Genomic DNA, 19,059 nt, shown 5'->3' with positions numbered 1-19,059 from the left:
TTATCCTTGACCTGTCTGGTGTGTTCCCTGGCCTTCATGATGCTGTGTGTTCATTAACAAACCTCTGAGGGCTTCACAGAACAGCTGTATTTATGCCGAGATTAAATTACAAGGGTGGAATTTACTAGTTAGGTGATGTCTGAAGGCAATTGGTTCCACTAGATTTTAATTAAGGGCATCAGAATAAAAGGAGATGAATACAAATGCACGCAACACTTTTCAGATATTTGTAAAAAAAAAATTAAAACCATTTATTATTTTCCTTCCACCTCACAATTATGTGCCACTTTGTGTTGGTTTTTCACATGAAATCACAATAAAATATATTTACGTTCTTGGTTGTAACATGACAAAATGTGAACAATTTTAAGGGGTATAAGGGGAATTTCAGGATCTGCCTCTTTTTCAAGGCACTGTAGATGTAAAAAGGTCTATAGGTGACGGTTTAAAAGCTTCTGCAGGTCATCAGTTTACAGTTAAGAATGAATAATGGCCCTAGAATTAGAACTTTCACTCTGGCATGCGTGCCAATATTTAAAATGTTTAGCGTAATCAATGTTTTCGTATGTAGGTGCTGTCAATGCGTGTATTTATGTTCATATGTGCATGTATGTGGGGGTGGGGCAAGGTGGTTGTATGTGCTTGAATAACTTGGTGAAAGTTTATTTTTTACACTATTTTTTTCGCTCAATTTTTATTTATTTTTTAATCACAAAGGCGGACAAAAGTCCCCTACGTGATACTTTTTTTTTGGGACAGGTTCTCTCTAATGAGACATTTCACTTTCCCTCCACTTAAAGTGGTTGTTACCCTAGAAATAAAAAATTGGATTCTGTTCCCACAAGCAATGCTTGTGCTGTGTAATTTGTCCCCTTGTATCACCTAAAATACCTGGCTGATCCTGCCTGGTGCTGTCCTCCTCTACATAAACTGACCAAGGTTCATCATGGCTGCTGTGCCCTGACACTCTGGTCAGTTTATGTGTTTCTATCATCCCATCTCTCCTTGCTCCCTTCCCTGTCAGCTGATCACTCCCCTCCTGCAGCAAAAATGACTCTTTTACCTAATCCCCAGTGTTATATTACAGTCACCAGCTCTCTGCTCAGAGGACTGCGAGAACCGAGAGATCAGCAGTGTTCAATCGTTCGGTTCTCAGTATAGAGGCGTTGGGGGACAGATGCAACATTGGGCTGATGCTGCATCCACCTAGGTAAGTATGAATTAAAAAAACAAAAAAAAAACCCATACCTTTCTTTTAAGCTATTGGAGAGCAGATGTATGCCATATGTCAGCAGTAGCAAAAGGGTTAAATTCTTGGGATTCAACCATACATTCTTAAAACTAAAATGTTAAGAAAACAATATACCCCAATTTGCAATGTGAAAACACACAAATAGACGATTATAATAAATACAACCTAGGCTACACACTTTTTAATTCTAGTTAGAACTTATTTTATTCAATCATTCTATCCTTCCATCTGAAGAAGAAAAAAACATCAAGTAAGGCATCTATTAGAAACTGTCATTACCTTCTCTTCTCCACCGATGTCTACGTATAGAGGCAGTGGTGATGGCCGTTCGAGAGATACGGGGAACTGTTGGAGTCACTTCAACCTTCAATACTTTCTGCCCTTGTTGCGATGAGTCAGGAGCATCAAACAGCAAGGAATTTTTCATAGCATTTGCAACCTGAAAGCAGAGAAAAGACAAGTTTAGCAAAACATCATCTTTGAAACAGAATTGCCTGCAACAATGCTTACATGCTGCTTACTGGCCTGACAGCCAACAATACTTCTACTTATCTTCTACCTTGCACAACAAGTATTGATCAGAGCACAGTAAATCATGAAACAATGCACTTACCAATAGGGGCTGAGAGTAGAGCTCCAGTTGGGCTCGATAGATGATGTCATCAAGAACCTCCTGTCCAAGCTCCCATTCTCCATTGTATCTGTACAAGTACACAGCAGTTAATTACATACTCTGGTAAGAATTATTTACTAAAATAATATTTGCAGAAATACAATGAGAATTAAAATCCTTTGACTTTATCATGCTTTCTCAGATCTTGTGAATGACCACTGTTGCATATAAAATCACAATGACGTTACTGGTCTAAGGTGAACTGAAGAACTTCATTCCCAATAAGAACACTTAAACCCTAGAATCCTTCAATAAAACCTCTGCATAACATACTGTCTTATGAAAGTATAGAGAACTACGGGAGCCAGTAAGAAGAGTGAAAAGATATTGGTTATTAAACGAGTTACTGCATTCTAGACGTCTTAAAAGAGAAGTATGGAATTCCTGTGACACGTTTTCAGCATCTCCTGCTGAAACCAGGTCACAGGAATGCAGAAAGAGCTGCACTCCTGTGACCAATAGAAGTACAGCCAAACAAGTTTGGGCTATACTTCTCATTTAATGTTAATTGTACAATCTTGATGAATAAGTACATTAGTCCAAGTTCAAGCCACTACTGGTGAAAACTGGATCAAAAGTTTTCCATACTGCTATTGCCAAGTAAAAGTAGCCCAATCAGAAAAGGTTTTTATTAGTTCATAAGTGGAATGCGCCATGTCTGCAAAGGAGAAAACATGCAGTATGCATACATATACTGTCAACAATGGCATATTTGGAAAGTAAATGAAAAACTGAATGAGTACATTTCTCGTGTTTTGAGAAGACTTACATAGCATGATAGACACCAGTGAGCAGTTGGACCATGAAATCAGGATCAAGCACAACACGGCCACATAGCTCTTTCCAGCGCTTCTCATGCTGCCGAGGAAAGCCACTAACACACAATCTGCAAAAAAGAAAGAAAGAAAGAACACAAAATATAATATTTTTTTAAACAAATATCAAGGCGCAATGAACTCCACCTGAAACTTCTCACATGCTAGCATGTCATCTTTAGCCCTTTCCTAGCACTACCTGTTTCTGAAGGGACCGGTAAAGGAAACCTGTACCTTAGAGAATACTATTGGTTGCCATTACTGACCTCCTTTTTGAATAAGTTAGTTACCTAGTTGTATTTAAAGCATTGTATTGAAAACTATGTCAACAGTTTTCGGTCATATAGATTTGTAAAAATGTGAACAGATATATTATGTTTTTCTTAAAAAAATGCTATGACTTACATTTAGAAACGAATAAATGAGGCAAACATTACACAACCAATGATCTGAAAAGAAACGGGTTATCTATCTCAGTAAATGTTTTATGCAAACCTATACATGGTAAAAAATACAGAACAGGAGCTTAATGGTTTCGTAAGTTGACACCCTCAGTCTGTGTCTTGGAGTTCCAAGTTTTAATGTTGTTATGATTCAACTATCTGGAGACAATAGTACTCCGCCCCCCCCCCCCCCCATGAAAACCTGTTTCTTTTAATTAAGATCCTGCATACTTCTAAGCTAGAGAATGATTTTATTGGTGGTACCCAGCTAAGACTGGCCATACATTATACAATTTCCATATCCAATTTTCCTTTAGATTTGCCAAAACCATATAATCAAACCTAAACACTTTCAAATTGTATGCAGTCGGGCAGGTCCTTGCACTACATAGTTGAAGGTACATCTAAAAGGAAATTGGATAAGAAAACTGTATAATGTATGACCAGCTTAACGCAAGTCTGGACTAAGATGAAGGAGATACAAGGATTTCAAGGACCATGCCACATTTCCTGTAAAGACTGGGCCTCCTCTGGTCTACAGTGTTCTTTGCTAGCCTCTAGATGCTCAAGCACAGATAACATGCAGTCATACTTTGGGCAGTCCCATCTGCTATGGTTAGGTTTTCCTACTTACCTGGAACCCATTCTACATAGTGACTGGTAGGAGGAAGGTGGCATGTACACAATAGCAGAGTTGTAGCACAACATGAGAAAGCTCAGCACTTCAAACCTGCAAGAACATAAAAAATATAGTTTATGATTTGCGTAACTAAAGCTGGGCAAAGACTGTTCGTTTTTCTCATTCAGCTAGCGAGCTGAACAAAAAGAGAACTAATCGATTCCTTTATTAACATCTAGGACATTGCATTTTGTCAGCAAGACTTACTGCTGTCATACAACAATATTTCCAGCATGTTTGTTCGACAAAAGCCGATCAGTTAACTTCTATCAAGACAGCCACACATTAATCAAATTTCGGCCAATCCCTGCTAAACTGGACAAATTTTGATCCTTCTATAGCCAGAAATCATCAGTTCAGCAAGTCCTCTTCCCACTAGTCCTTCTTACCTGTTTTGTGCTGTAAAGGTTTCCCTCTGGGGGTGCAGATCACTGTAAACAACCCTGATGAGATCATGCTGACTCAAGGCTCCCTCCGTCAAAGCCATAGACCCTAATGATGATGGCTAACCAAACCATTGGAATCATGAATGAGAAGAAGATGCACAATGGAAGGAGAAAGAGAACATAAAATATGAGAGAGAAAACATACATGAATCATCGATTAAGCTCAAATGTAAATGATGCATAAAAAGATATTATACAGAATACAATATATAAAAAAAAAAAAAAGAAGGAATTTTTACTTATCTGTATTTCATATGTTGAAGTACAGTAAAGGTCACAGACAATTTATTCTTACACCACGGGTTATAAGCTCATACCTTCTGGTAGGTCTCTTTGTGAAGGCACATGGCGAGACAGCGGAGAGTTAATTTGCATAGTGCCAAGGCTTTTGCAGACTGAGACAATGAGCTTCTAAATGTTAGCAAGCATGTTGCGTGATGCTCCCTGTTCAATATAGTGACAATATGGGGGAGAAATTACTTCCATGGCTTTTTCCAACACTACCTCAACGTTCTCTTTATTGCCTTCTGATTCTGCATCCTCTAGGACTGCCATTTCAGGGTCTGCCTCTGGTTAAGAAACAGGAATTAGAGAATGGAGGTGGGGCTTTTCTGAGCCCTTGGCAAAGATGGTTGTATTAAGGCCATAATCTGACCAAGAAATTGTGACATTAACACAGAAAATGCTGCTTTTGTCAAGTTGGCGGCTTGTTGCATGCATAAAATATAGCTAGAATCAGATTCTGAGGCCAGTGCATGCAAGGCAAGAAGCAAGGGACGCATTGCAACTCCAAGAATGAGTGTTGTGCGGGTTTTTGGCTGAACAAATCTTTGCATGCAGTTTTGAATTGGCACCCTTTCGCCTGGTCTCCATCATAGTCACAAGGGAAAGGGGGGGTACTCCCCCAGGGGTTCTTGCAGAGAAGAGTTTTCAGAGATAAGGTAAGAGAGCCCAGAAGGAGTACACAATAACCCAAGTAACCACCCTGCAACAAATCCTCGTGGCAAAAAGGTAGGAGGAAGCAGATGAGTACCTTATGAGGGCTCTAGGTGAAACTGGCATTAAAGTGTGTGACTCGTGGTGTGATGCAACACCTGGTTATCCATCTGGGACTGAGTGGTGGTTTAGTGAAAGTTTTAGTAAAAGTAAGGTTTAAAAATTTGCACTGTGAAATTAATCCAATCCATAGTCCTCTTTATACAGTAACGATCAGAGATACAGGTGACCCTGTCCACAACACTGGAGTGCATATAAAGTTCAGGCTTTGTCCTTCACACTGGGAACACCTCTAAGGGGGTCTTCAGGGAATGGGTTCCATGATGATGGAGCACAGGCATGGACCTATATATCACCCTCCAGCTCTCAACATGTCGAAACAAGTGCCAAGGTGAGCAACTCACACACGATTCAGTGTCCAAAGCAACATTACAAATGTCCTCACTGCATGAGGTGCAGCTTGCATCAATCCAGATACACTGCTTTTGTGTAGGCCTTAGAAGACAGTGAGGGTTGAGTGAAGAATTCCATAAAAGTAACAAAGAAAAAAAAAAAGAACTACTGAAGTGGATTTCTCTGCGAAGAAAAAGAGGTCCATCACCTTCAGACACTAGCAAAAACTGAGGCCTGGTGGAGTGGGGTAGGACTGGGTTACCCAAGGTTTCTGTCCTTAAAAGATTGCCAGTGTCCAATCACCAAGCCTAAAACCCATAGTTTATAAATAAGTTGCCTGTGTACATAGTTACCATAGTTAGTAAGGGTGAAAAAGTAAATAAATAAAATAAAAAAACACAAGTCCATTTAGTTTAAACAATATAAAAATAAAAAAAATAAAAAAAACACAGGCATGCACAAATAGAAAACCGCCATATACACAATCCCATAACCACAGTTCATTCCCCAAGAGGCAATCAGATATTTCCTGGATCATCTACCCCTGGTATTGTCTAAAAATATTAGTATCCAGGCCTTTTTTTAAAACAATCTATGGAGCCGGACAGAACTAATTCTTGAGGCTATTCTACATTTTCCCTGCTGTGAAGAAGCCTTTTCTGTATTTTGAGGTTAAATCTCTTGCCCACCAGACATAGTATCTCCTTGTCCTTTGTGATAACCTTAAAAGCGAATAACACCAAGTTCACTATATTATGTATTTACACGTTGATCATATCCACCCACACTTGCCTCATTTCAATAGAGAATAAATTCAGTTCAGCTAATCTTTCCTCATAGCAGAGTTCCTGCGTGCCTCTTGCCCGTTTGGCTGCCCTTCTTTGCACTCTCTAGTTTCCCAATATCCTTTTTGTGAACTGGTACCCAAAACTCAACTGCATATTCCAGAAGGGGTCTTGCTAATGATTTGTTCAGGGGAAAAATAGGATTTTATAACAGCTTACCTGTAAAGTCCTTTTCTTTTGAAGTACATCACAGGACACAGAGTCCTAGTAATCATGTGGGTTATAGGCCACCTTCAGGTACTGGACACTGGCACACTCTAAACAGCAAGTTGCCTCCCTATATAACCCCTCCCATACCGGGAGTACCTCAGTTTTGTGGCAAAGCAATACACATATATACTAGAAAGAGGGGCTGGACCTCTGTGCTCTGTGATGTACTTAACAAAAAAAAAAAAGGATTTTACAGATAAGCCGTTATAAAAATCCTATTTTCCTATTTTACAGAATCATAGTAATCACTATGTGGGATGTCCCATAGCACTGCTAACTGAGGGGAGGGAGACACAACAGAATTAGGGCAACATGAGATTAGAGGAGCTATACTGCTGCCTGCAGCACACTACTAAATTCAAGTCCCAGGGGTTCAGGGGTGACCTAACCAGAGGATTAAGCCTCGTTACTCCCTGAATAAAGCTACGAACCAGAGAATATGAAGCAAGTGGTCATTGCAAAAATATAGATAAAGCTGAGACCTGTCCTTTGAAGGTACTCAAAGCCAGCTTTATTTCTAATCCCATTTGCAGAAGGTCAAGGATTGACCTATTTCCTGGGGTGTCAACACCTGGTTTCATACCAGGAGACATATGCTTTCCAGACTCCATAATATATGATTATGGAGGCAGCCTTCCTTGCATTAATCAAGGTAGATACCACTGAACCTGACAGCCCACGTTTCCTCAGAATGTGGGTCTCAATAGCCAAACCATTAAATTTAGCGTTTGAAAGGTAAGAAGGAATACTGGACCTTGCGACAGAAGGTCTGGATGTGGAATCACCGACTTCCCTTCCTGCTTGATCCTGCAAAGAAGTTGTGGATGCAGGCAGAAAAGGAGGGAATTAATAAAACAGTAACAACTTCTTGTGCCCCCTTGGTGATTGATATAAGCCACTGCTGTGGCATCGTCTGATTGGATCCTGACAGGACAGCTCCGCAAATTAAACGTCCAGGCCCTCAGGACCAAGCGATCTGTCCGAATATGTAGAATGTTTATTTCTGATCCACTTCTCTTGGATAGTTAACTCTTTCAGGACTGCTCCCCAACCTAAAAAAGGCTGGCATCTGTTGTTTCCACTTCCCAGGTAACTGTAGGAAGGATTTTTCTGAGGCTCTGGAGCACCTTTGGAGTCAGACACATTGGAAAGTCTAGAGCTTGAACCCTCTTGTTCCAAGCCTATAAGATACTGTTTTGCAGCAGTCTCGAATGAAACTGAGCATAAGGAACGGCCTTGAATGAAGCCACCATCTTTCCCTCATGTAAGCTGAATAGAAGGATTCATCTTGCCTCAACCATTTTAATCAGTTCCTATGGCACTGATCTTTGCCTGGGGCAAGAATACCCTTTTCTGGGTGTATCTATGAACAGACCCAAGTCTTTTAATCTCCTTAATGGGAAGATTTCTCTAGGTGGAGAATCCAACCTAGGTATTCCAGGTAGTTGAATGTGGTGACCATACTTTGGTCTAAACTGCCTACCGACTGGTCTATCAAGAGCCGATTGTCTAGGTAAACTACAATCGTTATACCTTGGGCCCTTAGTCAGGCTAAAGGAGGAGCCAAAACCTTTGTAAACACTCAAGGTGCAATACCTAGACCACAAGCAGAGCTACAAACTGAAAATTAAGATTTTCTACCTTAAAAAGTAAATATTTCTAGTGAGTGGGAAATATGCCCATGGAGGTATGCATCCTTGATGTCAATCGATGTAAAAAAAGTTCTCCTTCTTGTAAGATGGAAACAACCGATTGGATTGACTCCAATGCGAAAAAGAGCAGATATTGAGGAACCCGTTTAGATTCCCCAGATCCAGAATGGGATTGACATCACCATTCGATTTTGCCGTGAAAAAAGGTTTAAATAAAACCTCAAGCTCTTTCATGGGGACCAGCATGACCACTCTGCTAAAGTATGGTCCAATGCTAGAAAAGAGACTTTCTCTGGATCTTAGGAACGTTTGATCTGAGAAAACAAGGAGGCAGGAACTCTTGAAACCCCAAATTGTACTCTAGAGCAATTTTAGAAGCCACCCATCTGTCTTGACATTCTTACTGCCGGACCCTTCGAGCAGGGATGCCCCCTCATAAGGAGGCTTTAGTATCTCCTTTGTAGGTTTCTTTTGTCCCTGAGGATTACCTCTTAAACTTGGAGGAGGAAGCCGTCGTGGAGGAGGCTGATGCCCCTGGCACTGGAAAAGGAGCTTGTTTAAATTAAATACATTTACTCCTTTTCTTAAGGCCGGGTTCACACCACAGCGATGCGGTAACGCCGCAAATCTGCGGCGTTTTCCCGCATCGCACACCTCCCGCCGGCAGTTCACACTGCCCTATGCGGACGGCTGGGAGTGTCAATGATATTTTAATGACACCCCCAGATCCGTCCGCATATCGCAATGCGATCTGCAGACTCGCACAGGAATCGGATCGCATGGTGTGAACCCCCATGCGATCCGATTCTGTTGCGGACCAAAAAAAGGTCCCGTGCGAGTTTGCTGCGGGAGCGATGCGAATTCAGCCATACTATCTGTATGGCTGAACTTGCATCGCTACGGAGATTGGATGTGATTTGCACTGCAGTGCGGGTGCGAATCACATCCGGATCCCCCCCCCGCAGCAGTGTGAACCCAGCCTTAATGGCAAAGGGGTACCTTTCCACTAGAAATTCTTCGGATGAATTATCCAAGACATCCCAAACAGCTGTTCACTGCAAAAAGGAAAAAACAGCCAGGAGGTTTTTTTTTGTTTTTTTTATATGACGCTTCGGCTGACCAATTTTTCAACCATAGTATTCTATACATATGTACCAGCCCAGCGAAAGGCATGAGGCCTGGAGATAGAATCTCTTATAGTGTCTATTGCCAACATAAAGCTACTAGGAGCTTGTGAGAACCTGGGCCTGCTGAACAGGGATAATTTTGAGCACCTGTTTAAAACTAGTCTCTCAAGGATTTGACATATACCAATTACTGTCAAGCATAGGCTGACACACTCAACCTGTCAGGAAAACAATACATTTATTTTTTATTTTTAATAGAAATTTCTCTTTTCCGTTGGATCCTCAAGTATTCGAGCATTGTCTGCCGGATATAGCAGTGCCAATTGCTGGTATATTTCACCTTTAGAAAGTTTTTTTCTCCATAGGATTAAGTGTGAAAAACTTTTTAGGAGGGAAAAAATGCTTATCTGGGTGATCCCACTCAGAATACATGAACTTTCCCAACAATGAATGGACAGGAAAGGCATGCACAGCTTTGAGGAGGCTTTAGCGAACCCAAAACAAGAAGAGGATACTCAGTTAAGGGTAGCATAAAATGTGGAGTGGACCTATTCAGTAAGAAATTGCACCCACAATGTGAAGCTGATCTTCTGCATATGACCCCTCAGAAGAGGAGTCATCAGCCTGTTCACGGTCCTCAGAGAAAACCTCTTCTCCCGTCGCCAGAGCCCCAGTTTGAGGGTCCTAGGGAAATGGAATCTGTCGCATTTTATCCCAATCTGGGATGCGATTAAAGTCGCTAAGCTTTTTCCCATCCTATCATGGCTGAGAAAAAAACTTTTTAGAAATATAGGCAGGGGCTGCAGCGTTGTAACAGTTACAAACATTCCATGGCCCCTGAAGGCTCACTCTGACCAGCCACCCCCTCTCAGGGGAGGATGCCATTGCAGAGATGAGTTTTGTTTTGGTCTTTCAGAGCTTGAGGGAGATCCCTTTAGCCCTCTTTTAGGGTGTTTCTAGCGCCTCTTCAGACCATCGCCCAATGCACAAAAGCAGAGGTACTACCAGAAGGATCGCATCCACTGCTTGAGCAATAGTCCAGCCACTGCCACTGCTATTAATGCTCAGCCTGATGTGAATAGCAAATGTGTCAAAATAGGAATGCCTGTGTCACCAAACCTCTTTCATACCCTTCTTTGCTCGTGTCCCTGCGACAACCTGCAGCCAGCATAAATGGAGTTTTTTTTAAAACATACTCCCGCGTTGAACGTTGGAGGACGCCAATGCCACGCTAAGCCCCAGCCCCCTCCTCGCATCAACCCACCCCCTCTCTTTTTCAAAAGAGAGCTTTCTCACACAAGCGCTGGCCTTCCGATCCAACGGGATCAGCTTGTGTATGAGGGAGGGATGCGAGGAGGAAACCTGCGAGCCGTGGCCATGTAGGGATGGTGGAAGAAAACGGCATCGCCGATCGTTTTAGCTCTCCCCTTCCCTGTAAAGAGGGGGGAGAGCTTAGCCCAGGTGGGGGGGGTGTCTGGTGGAAGCAAAAACACCCCCAAACTCACCAGAGGTCTGAGCTGCTCACCGGAGGAAAAGAGCCTGCTGCTTCCTGACACAGTGATCTCTGAGGAAAGCATGAGAAGGTATGTGCTCCATACAGCCCCCAGTGGTGACACTTAGGCATGAAAACACACACATTTATATATATATATATATATATATATATATATATATATATATATATATATATATTTTATTTTTTTTTTTAAAGTAGACATTTCTTAGAAAAACTCCACTTGCCTTTCCCACTGCAGAGTTTTCTGTGGTAAAACCAACAGACCCAATCATCACCCTTCATGGTGGGTTCCGTTAAACCTTCAGGAACCGGGGACCCTCAGGGAACCCACACTCCTGAACCTGTAATAGCACCCCGCCAGTAAAACTCTATGGCTTAAAATACCAAAGTAGTGGTTCCTGGGGTCCAGCTCTCTAAAAAGAGAAGTGTTACAGGCAAAACCTAATTTCTTCTGCCATGAGGCTCGGGTACCATTCAATTCTGGCCTAAGAGACACTTTGAATGGATCCGGCTACATAGCTAGCCCCAGCAAGGATTGTTCCAGTGGAGCTCAGCACAGCACATCTTCACTAGTGACCAACACCTTAGACACTGGCGAAAAAACTGAGGTACTACCGGGATGGGAGGGGTTATATAGGGAGGCAACTTCCTGTTTAGGCTGTGTCAGTGTCCAGCTCCTGAAGGTGGCTTATAACCCACATAGTGATTATTATGGCTCTGTGTCCCGTGATGTACGATTAAAGAAATGTTATCTCTCTGAAGTCTATACCTCTTTAAATACAAGAAAGCATTTTACTTGCTTTAGGAACTGCAGCTTGACACATATGAGGCTATCACATTTATGATCTACCAGAACACCCAGATCCTTCCCCACTACCGATTCGGCTGTATGCTGCATGTTTTTAGCCACCCCATGTGCATAACTTTCCATTTATTAACATTAAACCCCATTTGCCACAGCTGTGCCACAACTAGTGCATTGAGGTCTGCTTGTAAGTTGGAGACATCCTGTAAGGGCATTATTCCATCACATAGCTTGGTGTCATCTGCAAATACTGAAATGGTACTTTTAATCCTAAACACTCAAACATTTATGAATATATTAAAAAGTAAGGGATCCAGCATTAAACCTTGGGATACACAACTAAAAAACTTAGACCATTTGGAGTTTGACTCAAACCACTAATCTCCAAATAGGGTTAGCCATATTTCTGTCCATTTACAATTAGAATTTTCCAAGCCTGAAGACTTTAGTTAACGTGTGGGGAACTGTGTCAAATGCTATTACAAAATCCACGTATTCTATATCAACAGCTACTCCTTTCTCTAAGTCGGTGCTTACTTCCTCATAGAAATAAATCAGATTTGTTTGACCAATTCTGTCTTGTTAATCTGTGCCGACTATTTCTTCAGATATTATTTTCCAGCAAAAACTCTATAAGGTCTGAAAGGTCTTTGTTACCTACATTAGTGCTTCACCTTGATTCCCAGCCCTTGCTATTACAATGCAAAATACAGCAAAAGTTAAAAAAAATAATCGCAAAGGGAATACATTTCCAAACATACACTGAGCAAACATTAGAAAACACTTTTGTGTTTGCCCCTATTTATCATTAGCTGAACTCAAAGATCTAGGACTTTTTCTATGTACACAAAAGAACTATTTCCCTCAAATATTGTTCAAAAATCCGTCTAAATCTGTGTTAGTGAGCACTTCTCCTTTGCCAAGATAAGCCATCTACCTCACAGGTGTGGTATATCAAGAAGCTGATTACAGCGTGATTATTGCATGGGTCTGCCTTAGGCTGGCCACAATAAAAGGCCACTCTAAAATGTTTTATCACACAGTGCAATGCCACAGATGTTGCAAGTTTTGAGGGAGTGTGTAATTTGCAGGAATGTCCACAAGATCTGTTGCCCTTGAATTGAATGTTAATTTCTATACCAAAAGCCATCTCCAAAAGGCATTTTAGAGAATTTGGCAGTACATGCAACCGTCCTCACAACCGCAGACCATGTGTAACTGGACCAACCCAGGATCTCCTCATCCAGCATTTTCACCTCTGAGATCGTCTGACACCAGCTGCAACAATCGGTTTGCATAGTCAAAGAATTTCTGCACAAACTGTCACAAACTGTCTTAGGGAAGCGCAATCTTTATGCTCGTCATCTTCATCGGGGTCTCTACCTGACTGCAGTTCATCGTCGTAACCGACTTGAGCGGACACTTTGGAGAGGTGTTCTCTTCACTAATTAATTTTCACAGTACAGGGCAGATGTCAGACAGCGTGTATGGCAGCATATGGGTGAGTAGTTTGCTGCTGTCAATGTTGTAGATCGAGTGGCCAATGGTGGCGGTGGGGTTATGGTATGGGCAGGCCGTATGCTATGGACAATGAACACAGGTGCATTTTATTGATGGCATTTTGAATGCACAGAGATACCATGATGTGATCCTGAGGCCCATTGTTGTGCCATTCATCCACGACCATCACCTCATGTTACAGCATGATAATGCTCGGCTCCATGTTGCAAAGATCTGTACACAATTCCTGGAAGCTGAAAACATCCCAGTTCTTGCATGGCCAGCATACTCACCGGACATGTCACCCATTGAATATGTTTGGGATGCTATGGATCGGCGTATAGCACAGCGTGTTCCAATTCCTGCCAATATCCAGCAACTTCACACAGCCATTTAAGAGGAATGGACCAACATTCCACAGGTCACAATCAACAACCTGATCAACTCTATGATGAAGATCTGCTGTACTGCGTGAGGCAAATGGTGGTCACACTAGATACTGACTGGTTTTCAGACCCCCCCCCCAATGCAGTAAAACTGCACATTTTAGAGTGGGCTTTTATTGTGGCCAGCCTGAGGCACACCTGCAACAATCGTGCTGTCTAAACAGCATCTTGATATGCCACACCTGTGAGGTGAATGGATTATAATCGGCAAAGGAGAAGTGCTCACTGAACGATATTTGAGAGAAATAGGCCTTTTGTGTACATAGAAAAGGTCGTAGATCTTTGAGTTCAGCTCATGATAAAAAGTGTTGTGTTTTATAATTTTGCTTGTGTACATCAAACTGCAATTAAAGTTGCATCATCTAACAGTGGAGGTTTGTGATAAGTGGATCATTATGTAAAAACCTTTCTGGACACCAATTTGACCAAGAATAGTTTTGTTTTTAATGGATGATCAATGAACCCTTTTAAGAAGTTTTTGTTGTTCTCCCCTTTTCTCCTAATACTAAGGTGGATGCAGCAAAAGCCAATCTTAGCAATCTTTTTCTTTATTCGCTAACTTCCGAAGCCAATTCTGACATTTCTCTCATACATGTAAAAATCGAAAAGTTTTTACTAGATAAATACTTAGAATCCCCCAAACATTATATATTTTCTGAAAGCAAACACCCTGGAGAAAATGTTAGCAGTTGCAATTTTTTATGACATGATATTTCCGCTGAGCTTTTTTTAAACAATTTTTTTTTATAAAAAAATAAAAATAAATAAATAAACACAATATAATACCCATTCTTTTGTAAAATGTAAAAGATGATCTTGCATTAAGTACATAAATACCAAACATGTCATGCTTTAAAATTGCATATGCCCGTAGAATGGTGAAACTATGGTATTTAAAAATCTCCACAGTCAACGTTTTGAAAGCCTTTACAGGTTACCTGTTTAGTTACATAGGAGAATTATTGCTCTCATCATGACATTTACGACAGTACCTCACATGCATGGTGCGATTATCGCATATATATGTGTGCGGGGCTGACTTGAGTTTGCCTTTGTGCATGAGCAAAGGGGAACATAGGCGCTTTAACATTTTTTTAGTTATTTCATTTTAATTGTATTTTTTTTTTTTTTTTACACTCTGTAATTTTTTATCAATTTTATTGCCATCACAAGGGATAAACAACATTCATAAATCTACGAAAAAAGCATCTTGGGCCATATTCGAATGCCTGGGCTCATTAAAGTGCCAGGCCTAGATGACCACAGTATTTGGCGGTTGGCATTTGCACACTTTTTATTCATTGTGAAGATGCTCTTCTATATTAAGCTATTTGGTTACGTAGACTGTCTAGTGTTTGAGGTGGCAAATTTTTAGTGGACTGGTGCATACTAGTCCACTTATCATTCTATATGACTTACAAGCTCCCAAAAAGTATCACTTAGGAGTAGTAATTTCAATCACCGTCTGTAGTGCCTTCTCTCCGACACAACAGCTGATCGTAAACGCAGCTGTTGTGCTGTTCGGTACAGCGCAAGTGACGTTCGTCTTGGGCACTTCCATAGAACACCGGTTCCCCACTGCATGCACAAAAATAAAAAATAAAAAAATACATCCAATGATGGCAGAGGAGGTGGGTGGGGGGAGGAGAATGAGTGGAACTTTCACTTTTAAATGAAGTTCACTTTAAATTTTCCTTTCCCATCGAATCCAAGGCATTTTGCTGAAATTTGCAGGAATACACTTGATTTCACTCACCACTACTTAGGAGTTAATTTGTACAATACCCTATTATAATAATTAATACTCAAATCAGTTGCATTGATTGTGGTATGTAGGATTTTTGGTAAACTTTCAGAAAACTCGCAACCTAAGAGAAGTCAAAGGAACCACGGCTAAAAACACGTCTAAAGTGCACTTAACCACTTGCCGACCGCCGCACGACGATATACGTCGACAGAATGGCACGGGCAGGCATATGGGCGTACCTGTACGTCCCTGCCTTCCCGCGGGTGGGGGGCCCGATCGGGCCCCCCCCCCGGTGCCAGCGGCGGTCGGTATCCGTTCAGGAGCGATCCGGGATGAGGGGGCGGCCATTCATTCATGGCCACCCCCTCGCGATCGCTCCTAACGAATGGAAGTGAAGCATTGCATCACTTCCTCTCCTGTAATGTAAACACAGGCAGAGGAAGTGATGTAATCTCTCCTCCGTGTCGGTATTTTTCGTTCCGGCACCGAGGAGAGAGGATCGGTAAGTTGCACCAACAGGACACTACACAGTAGAACATGCCAGGCACACTCACACCCCCCCTTCACCCCCCGATCACCCCCCCAATTACCCCTGCCCCCCCAGTCACAGTGACACCAAATGCATTTTTTTTGCATTGGTGTCATTTGTGACTGTAATAACTGTTAGGGCAGTTAGGGTTAGCCCCCTTTAGTTCTAAGGTACCCCCCTAACCCCCCCAATAAAGGTTTAACCCCGTGATCACCCCCCGTCGCCAGTGTCACTAAGGCTGGGTTCACATTGCAGCGGTTTATGAGAACGGATGTGATTCGCACCGCACTGCAGTGCAAATCACATCCGATCTCTGTGCGATTCGAGTTCAGCCATACAGATAGTATGGCTGAATTCGCGCCGCACCCGCCGCAAACTCGCACGGGACCCTTTTTTTGGTCCGCAGCAGAATCGGATCGCATGGGTGTTCACACCATGCGATCCGAGTTTGCAGATCGCACTGCGATATGCGAACTGATCTGGGGGTGTCATTAACATTTCACTGACACTCCCAGCAGTTCGCATAGGGCAGTGTGAACTGCCGCCGGGAGGCATGTGATGCGGGAACCCGCCGCGGATTCGTGGCGTTCCCGCATCGCTCCAGTGTGAACCCAGCCTAATAAGCGATCGTTTTTCTGATCGCTGTATTAGTGTCACAGGTGACGCTAGTTAGGCAGGTAGGTATTTAGGTTCACCGCAGCTTTTTATAGTGCCAGGGACCCCCATATACTACCGCATAAAGCCCCCTGATTGCCCCCTAGTTAACCCTTTCACCAGTGATCACCATATAACTGTTACAGGTGATGCTGGTTGGTTAGTTATTTTTTATAGTTTCAGGGCACCCGCCATTTATTACCTAGTCTCACTAGTGTACCCCTAAATTTAGGGGTGTCTACTTTCCAAAATGGGGTCATTTGGGGGGGGGGGGGGGTTTGTGCCATCTTGGCATTTTATGGCCTTCAAAACTGTAATAGGTAGTGAGGAGTGAAGTCAAAAATGTACGCCCTTAGAAAGCCTGAAGGCGGTGCTTGGTTTTCGGGGCCCCGTACGCGGCTAGGCTCCCAAAAAGTCCCACATATGTGGTATTCCCATACTCAGGAGAAGCAGCAGAATTTATTTTGGGGTGTCATTTCACATATGCCCATGGCATGCGTGAGCAATATATCATTTAGTGACAACTTTGTGAAAAAAATAAATAATAACAAAAAGTTTGTAATTTTCCCGCAACTTGTGGCAAAATATAAAATATTCCATGGACTCAACATGCCTCTAAGCAAATAGCTTGGGGTGTCTACTTTCTAAAATGGGGTCATTTGTGGGGGTTCTGTGCCATCTTGGCATTTTATGGCCTTCAAAACTGTAATAGGTAGTGAGGAGTGAAGTCAAAAATTTACGCCCTTAGAAAGCCTGAAGGCGGTGCTTGGTTTTCGGGTCCCCGTACGCGGCTAGGCTTCCAAAAAGTCGACCACATGTGGTATCCCCGTACTCAGGAGAAGCAGCAGAATGTATTTTGGGGTACAATTCCACATATAACCATGGCATGTGTGAGCAATATATCATTTAGTGACAACTTTGTGTAAAAAAAAAATAATTTTTGTCATTATTCAATCGCTTGAGGCAAAAAAATAAAATATTCAATGGGCTCAACATGCCTCTTATCAATTTCCTTAGGGTATCTACTTTCCAAAATGGGGTCATTTGGGGGGGTTTTGTACTGCCCTGCCATTTTAGCACCTCAAGAAATGAGATAGGCAGTCATAAACTAAAAGCTGCGTAAATTCCAGAAAACGTACCTTAGTTTGTAGATGTGACAACTTTTGCGCAAACCAATAAATATACAGTTATTGACTTTTTTTTTTACCAAAGACATGTGGCTGAATACATTTTGGCCTAAATGTATGACTAAAATTGAGTTTATTGGATTTTTCTAATAACAAAAAGTAGAAAATATCATTTTTTTTCAAAATTTGCGGTCTTTTTACGTTTATATCGCAAAAAATAAAAATCGCAGAGTCAGTCAAATACCTTTAAAAGAAAGCTCTATTTGTGGGAAAAAAAGGACGCAAATTTTGTTTGGGTACAACATTGCATGACCGCGCAATTACCAGTTAAAGCAGCGCAGTTCCAAATTGTAAAAAGACCTCTGGTCATTGACCAGCAAAATGGTCCGGTCTGAAAGTGGTTAAACTGCACATATACTGTGGTCAAAACACAGCACACCTGTGTGGGCCTGGCCTAAGATAGTAGATATACTACAAAATAACAAATCAGATCCTGGCTGTGGTGTCAATAACACTTCTGAATAAACTTAACACACAAAAACCGGCAGTGTGAATGCTTCTCTTATTTAATTTAAATATATAAACAGCGGATATGCTTTCTTTGTCACACAAAACAGATATATATATATTGCTCTTTCCTACTTACCTCATGATATATTGAAGGCTTTGATAATGATGGTATAGTAAATGACAGTACTTTATTGTTTCCATCTTTGTCAGCAATTTCCTATAAATCAGGAAAGCAAGGTCATCAAGTACAATTAGCACGTAAACATTGAAACATAGATGTATGTGCTGCATTTACTGTTATGGGGCAATAAGACTGGCCTTACATTATGTAAATGTATAGACTGTATATTTAATGTGCTTTTTGCACAACATTGCTGATTTTTTGTATTACAGCAAAACTATAAACTGTACATGAACAAAACCGCACACAAACAGAATTTTTAAAGTGACCCTTCCATGAAGAAACTGTCATTTTCAGTAGAAATTTTTTAATATATGTACAATCTTAGACACTGTTTATAGCGCATATTTTTATTATACAATAGTATTACATAATATGGGAACACTTTTAAAGGATAAGTTCACCTGTCTACAAATAATAATAAATGCACATCTTTTTGCCGCTGCATTTATTATTTTTTGTAGTAGGAGCCTGTAAAGCATTGCACCAGTGATGAACAGATTGCTAATGCCT

At 41.5% G+C, this 19,059-nt stretch overlaps 1 protein-coding gene across 3 annotated transcripts in view; it reads right to left on the bottom strand.

The window, feature by feature from the left end:
* The window catches only part of HYCC2 (hyccin PI4KA lipid kinase complex subunit 2), a 216,346-nt gene that overhangs the window by 50,070 nt on the left and 147,217 nt on the right, over positions 1-19,059 (bottom strand). For all 3 annotated transcript variants that reach the window (XM_077448633.1, XM_077448631.1, XM_077448632.1), the window contains 6 exons: positions 18,502-18,582; positions 4,252-4,367; positions 3,818-3,913; positions 2,695-2,811; positions 1,866-1,953; positions 1,532-1,691 (listed from right to left, as the gene is read on the bottom strand). In XM_077448633.1, the coding sequence (XP_077304759.1) occupies positions 1,532-1,691; positions 1,866-1,953; positions 2,695-2,811; positions 3,818-3,913; positions 4,252-4,367; positions 18,502-18,582 (658 nt within the window). The remainder of the gene's footprint in view (positions 1-1,531; positions 1,692-1,865; positions 1,954-2,694; positions 2,812-3,817; positions 3,914-4,251; positions 4,368-18,501; positions 18,583-19,059) is intronic.

This window comes from Lithobates pipiens, unplaced genomic scaffold, assembly GCF_037356315.1.
Source record: "Lithobates pipiens isolate NorthernLeopardFrog02 unplaced genomic scaffold, aLitPip1_a1.2 Scaffold_22, whole genome shotgun sequence".
Lineage (NCBI taxonomy): Eukaryota > Metazoa > Chordata > Amphibia > Anura > Ranidae > Lithobates > Lithobates pipiens.
The sequence above is the reverse complement of the archived record's forward strand: the minus strand, read 5'-3'. Positions and strand labels throughout refer to the sequence as shown.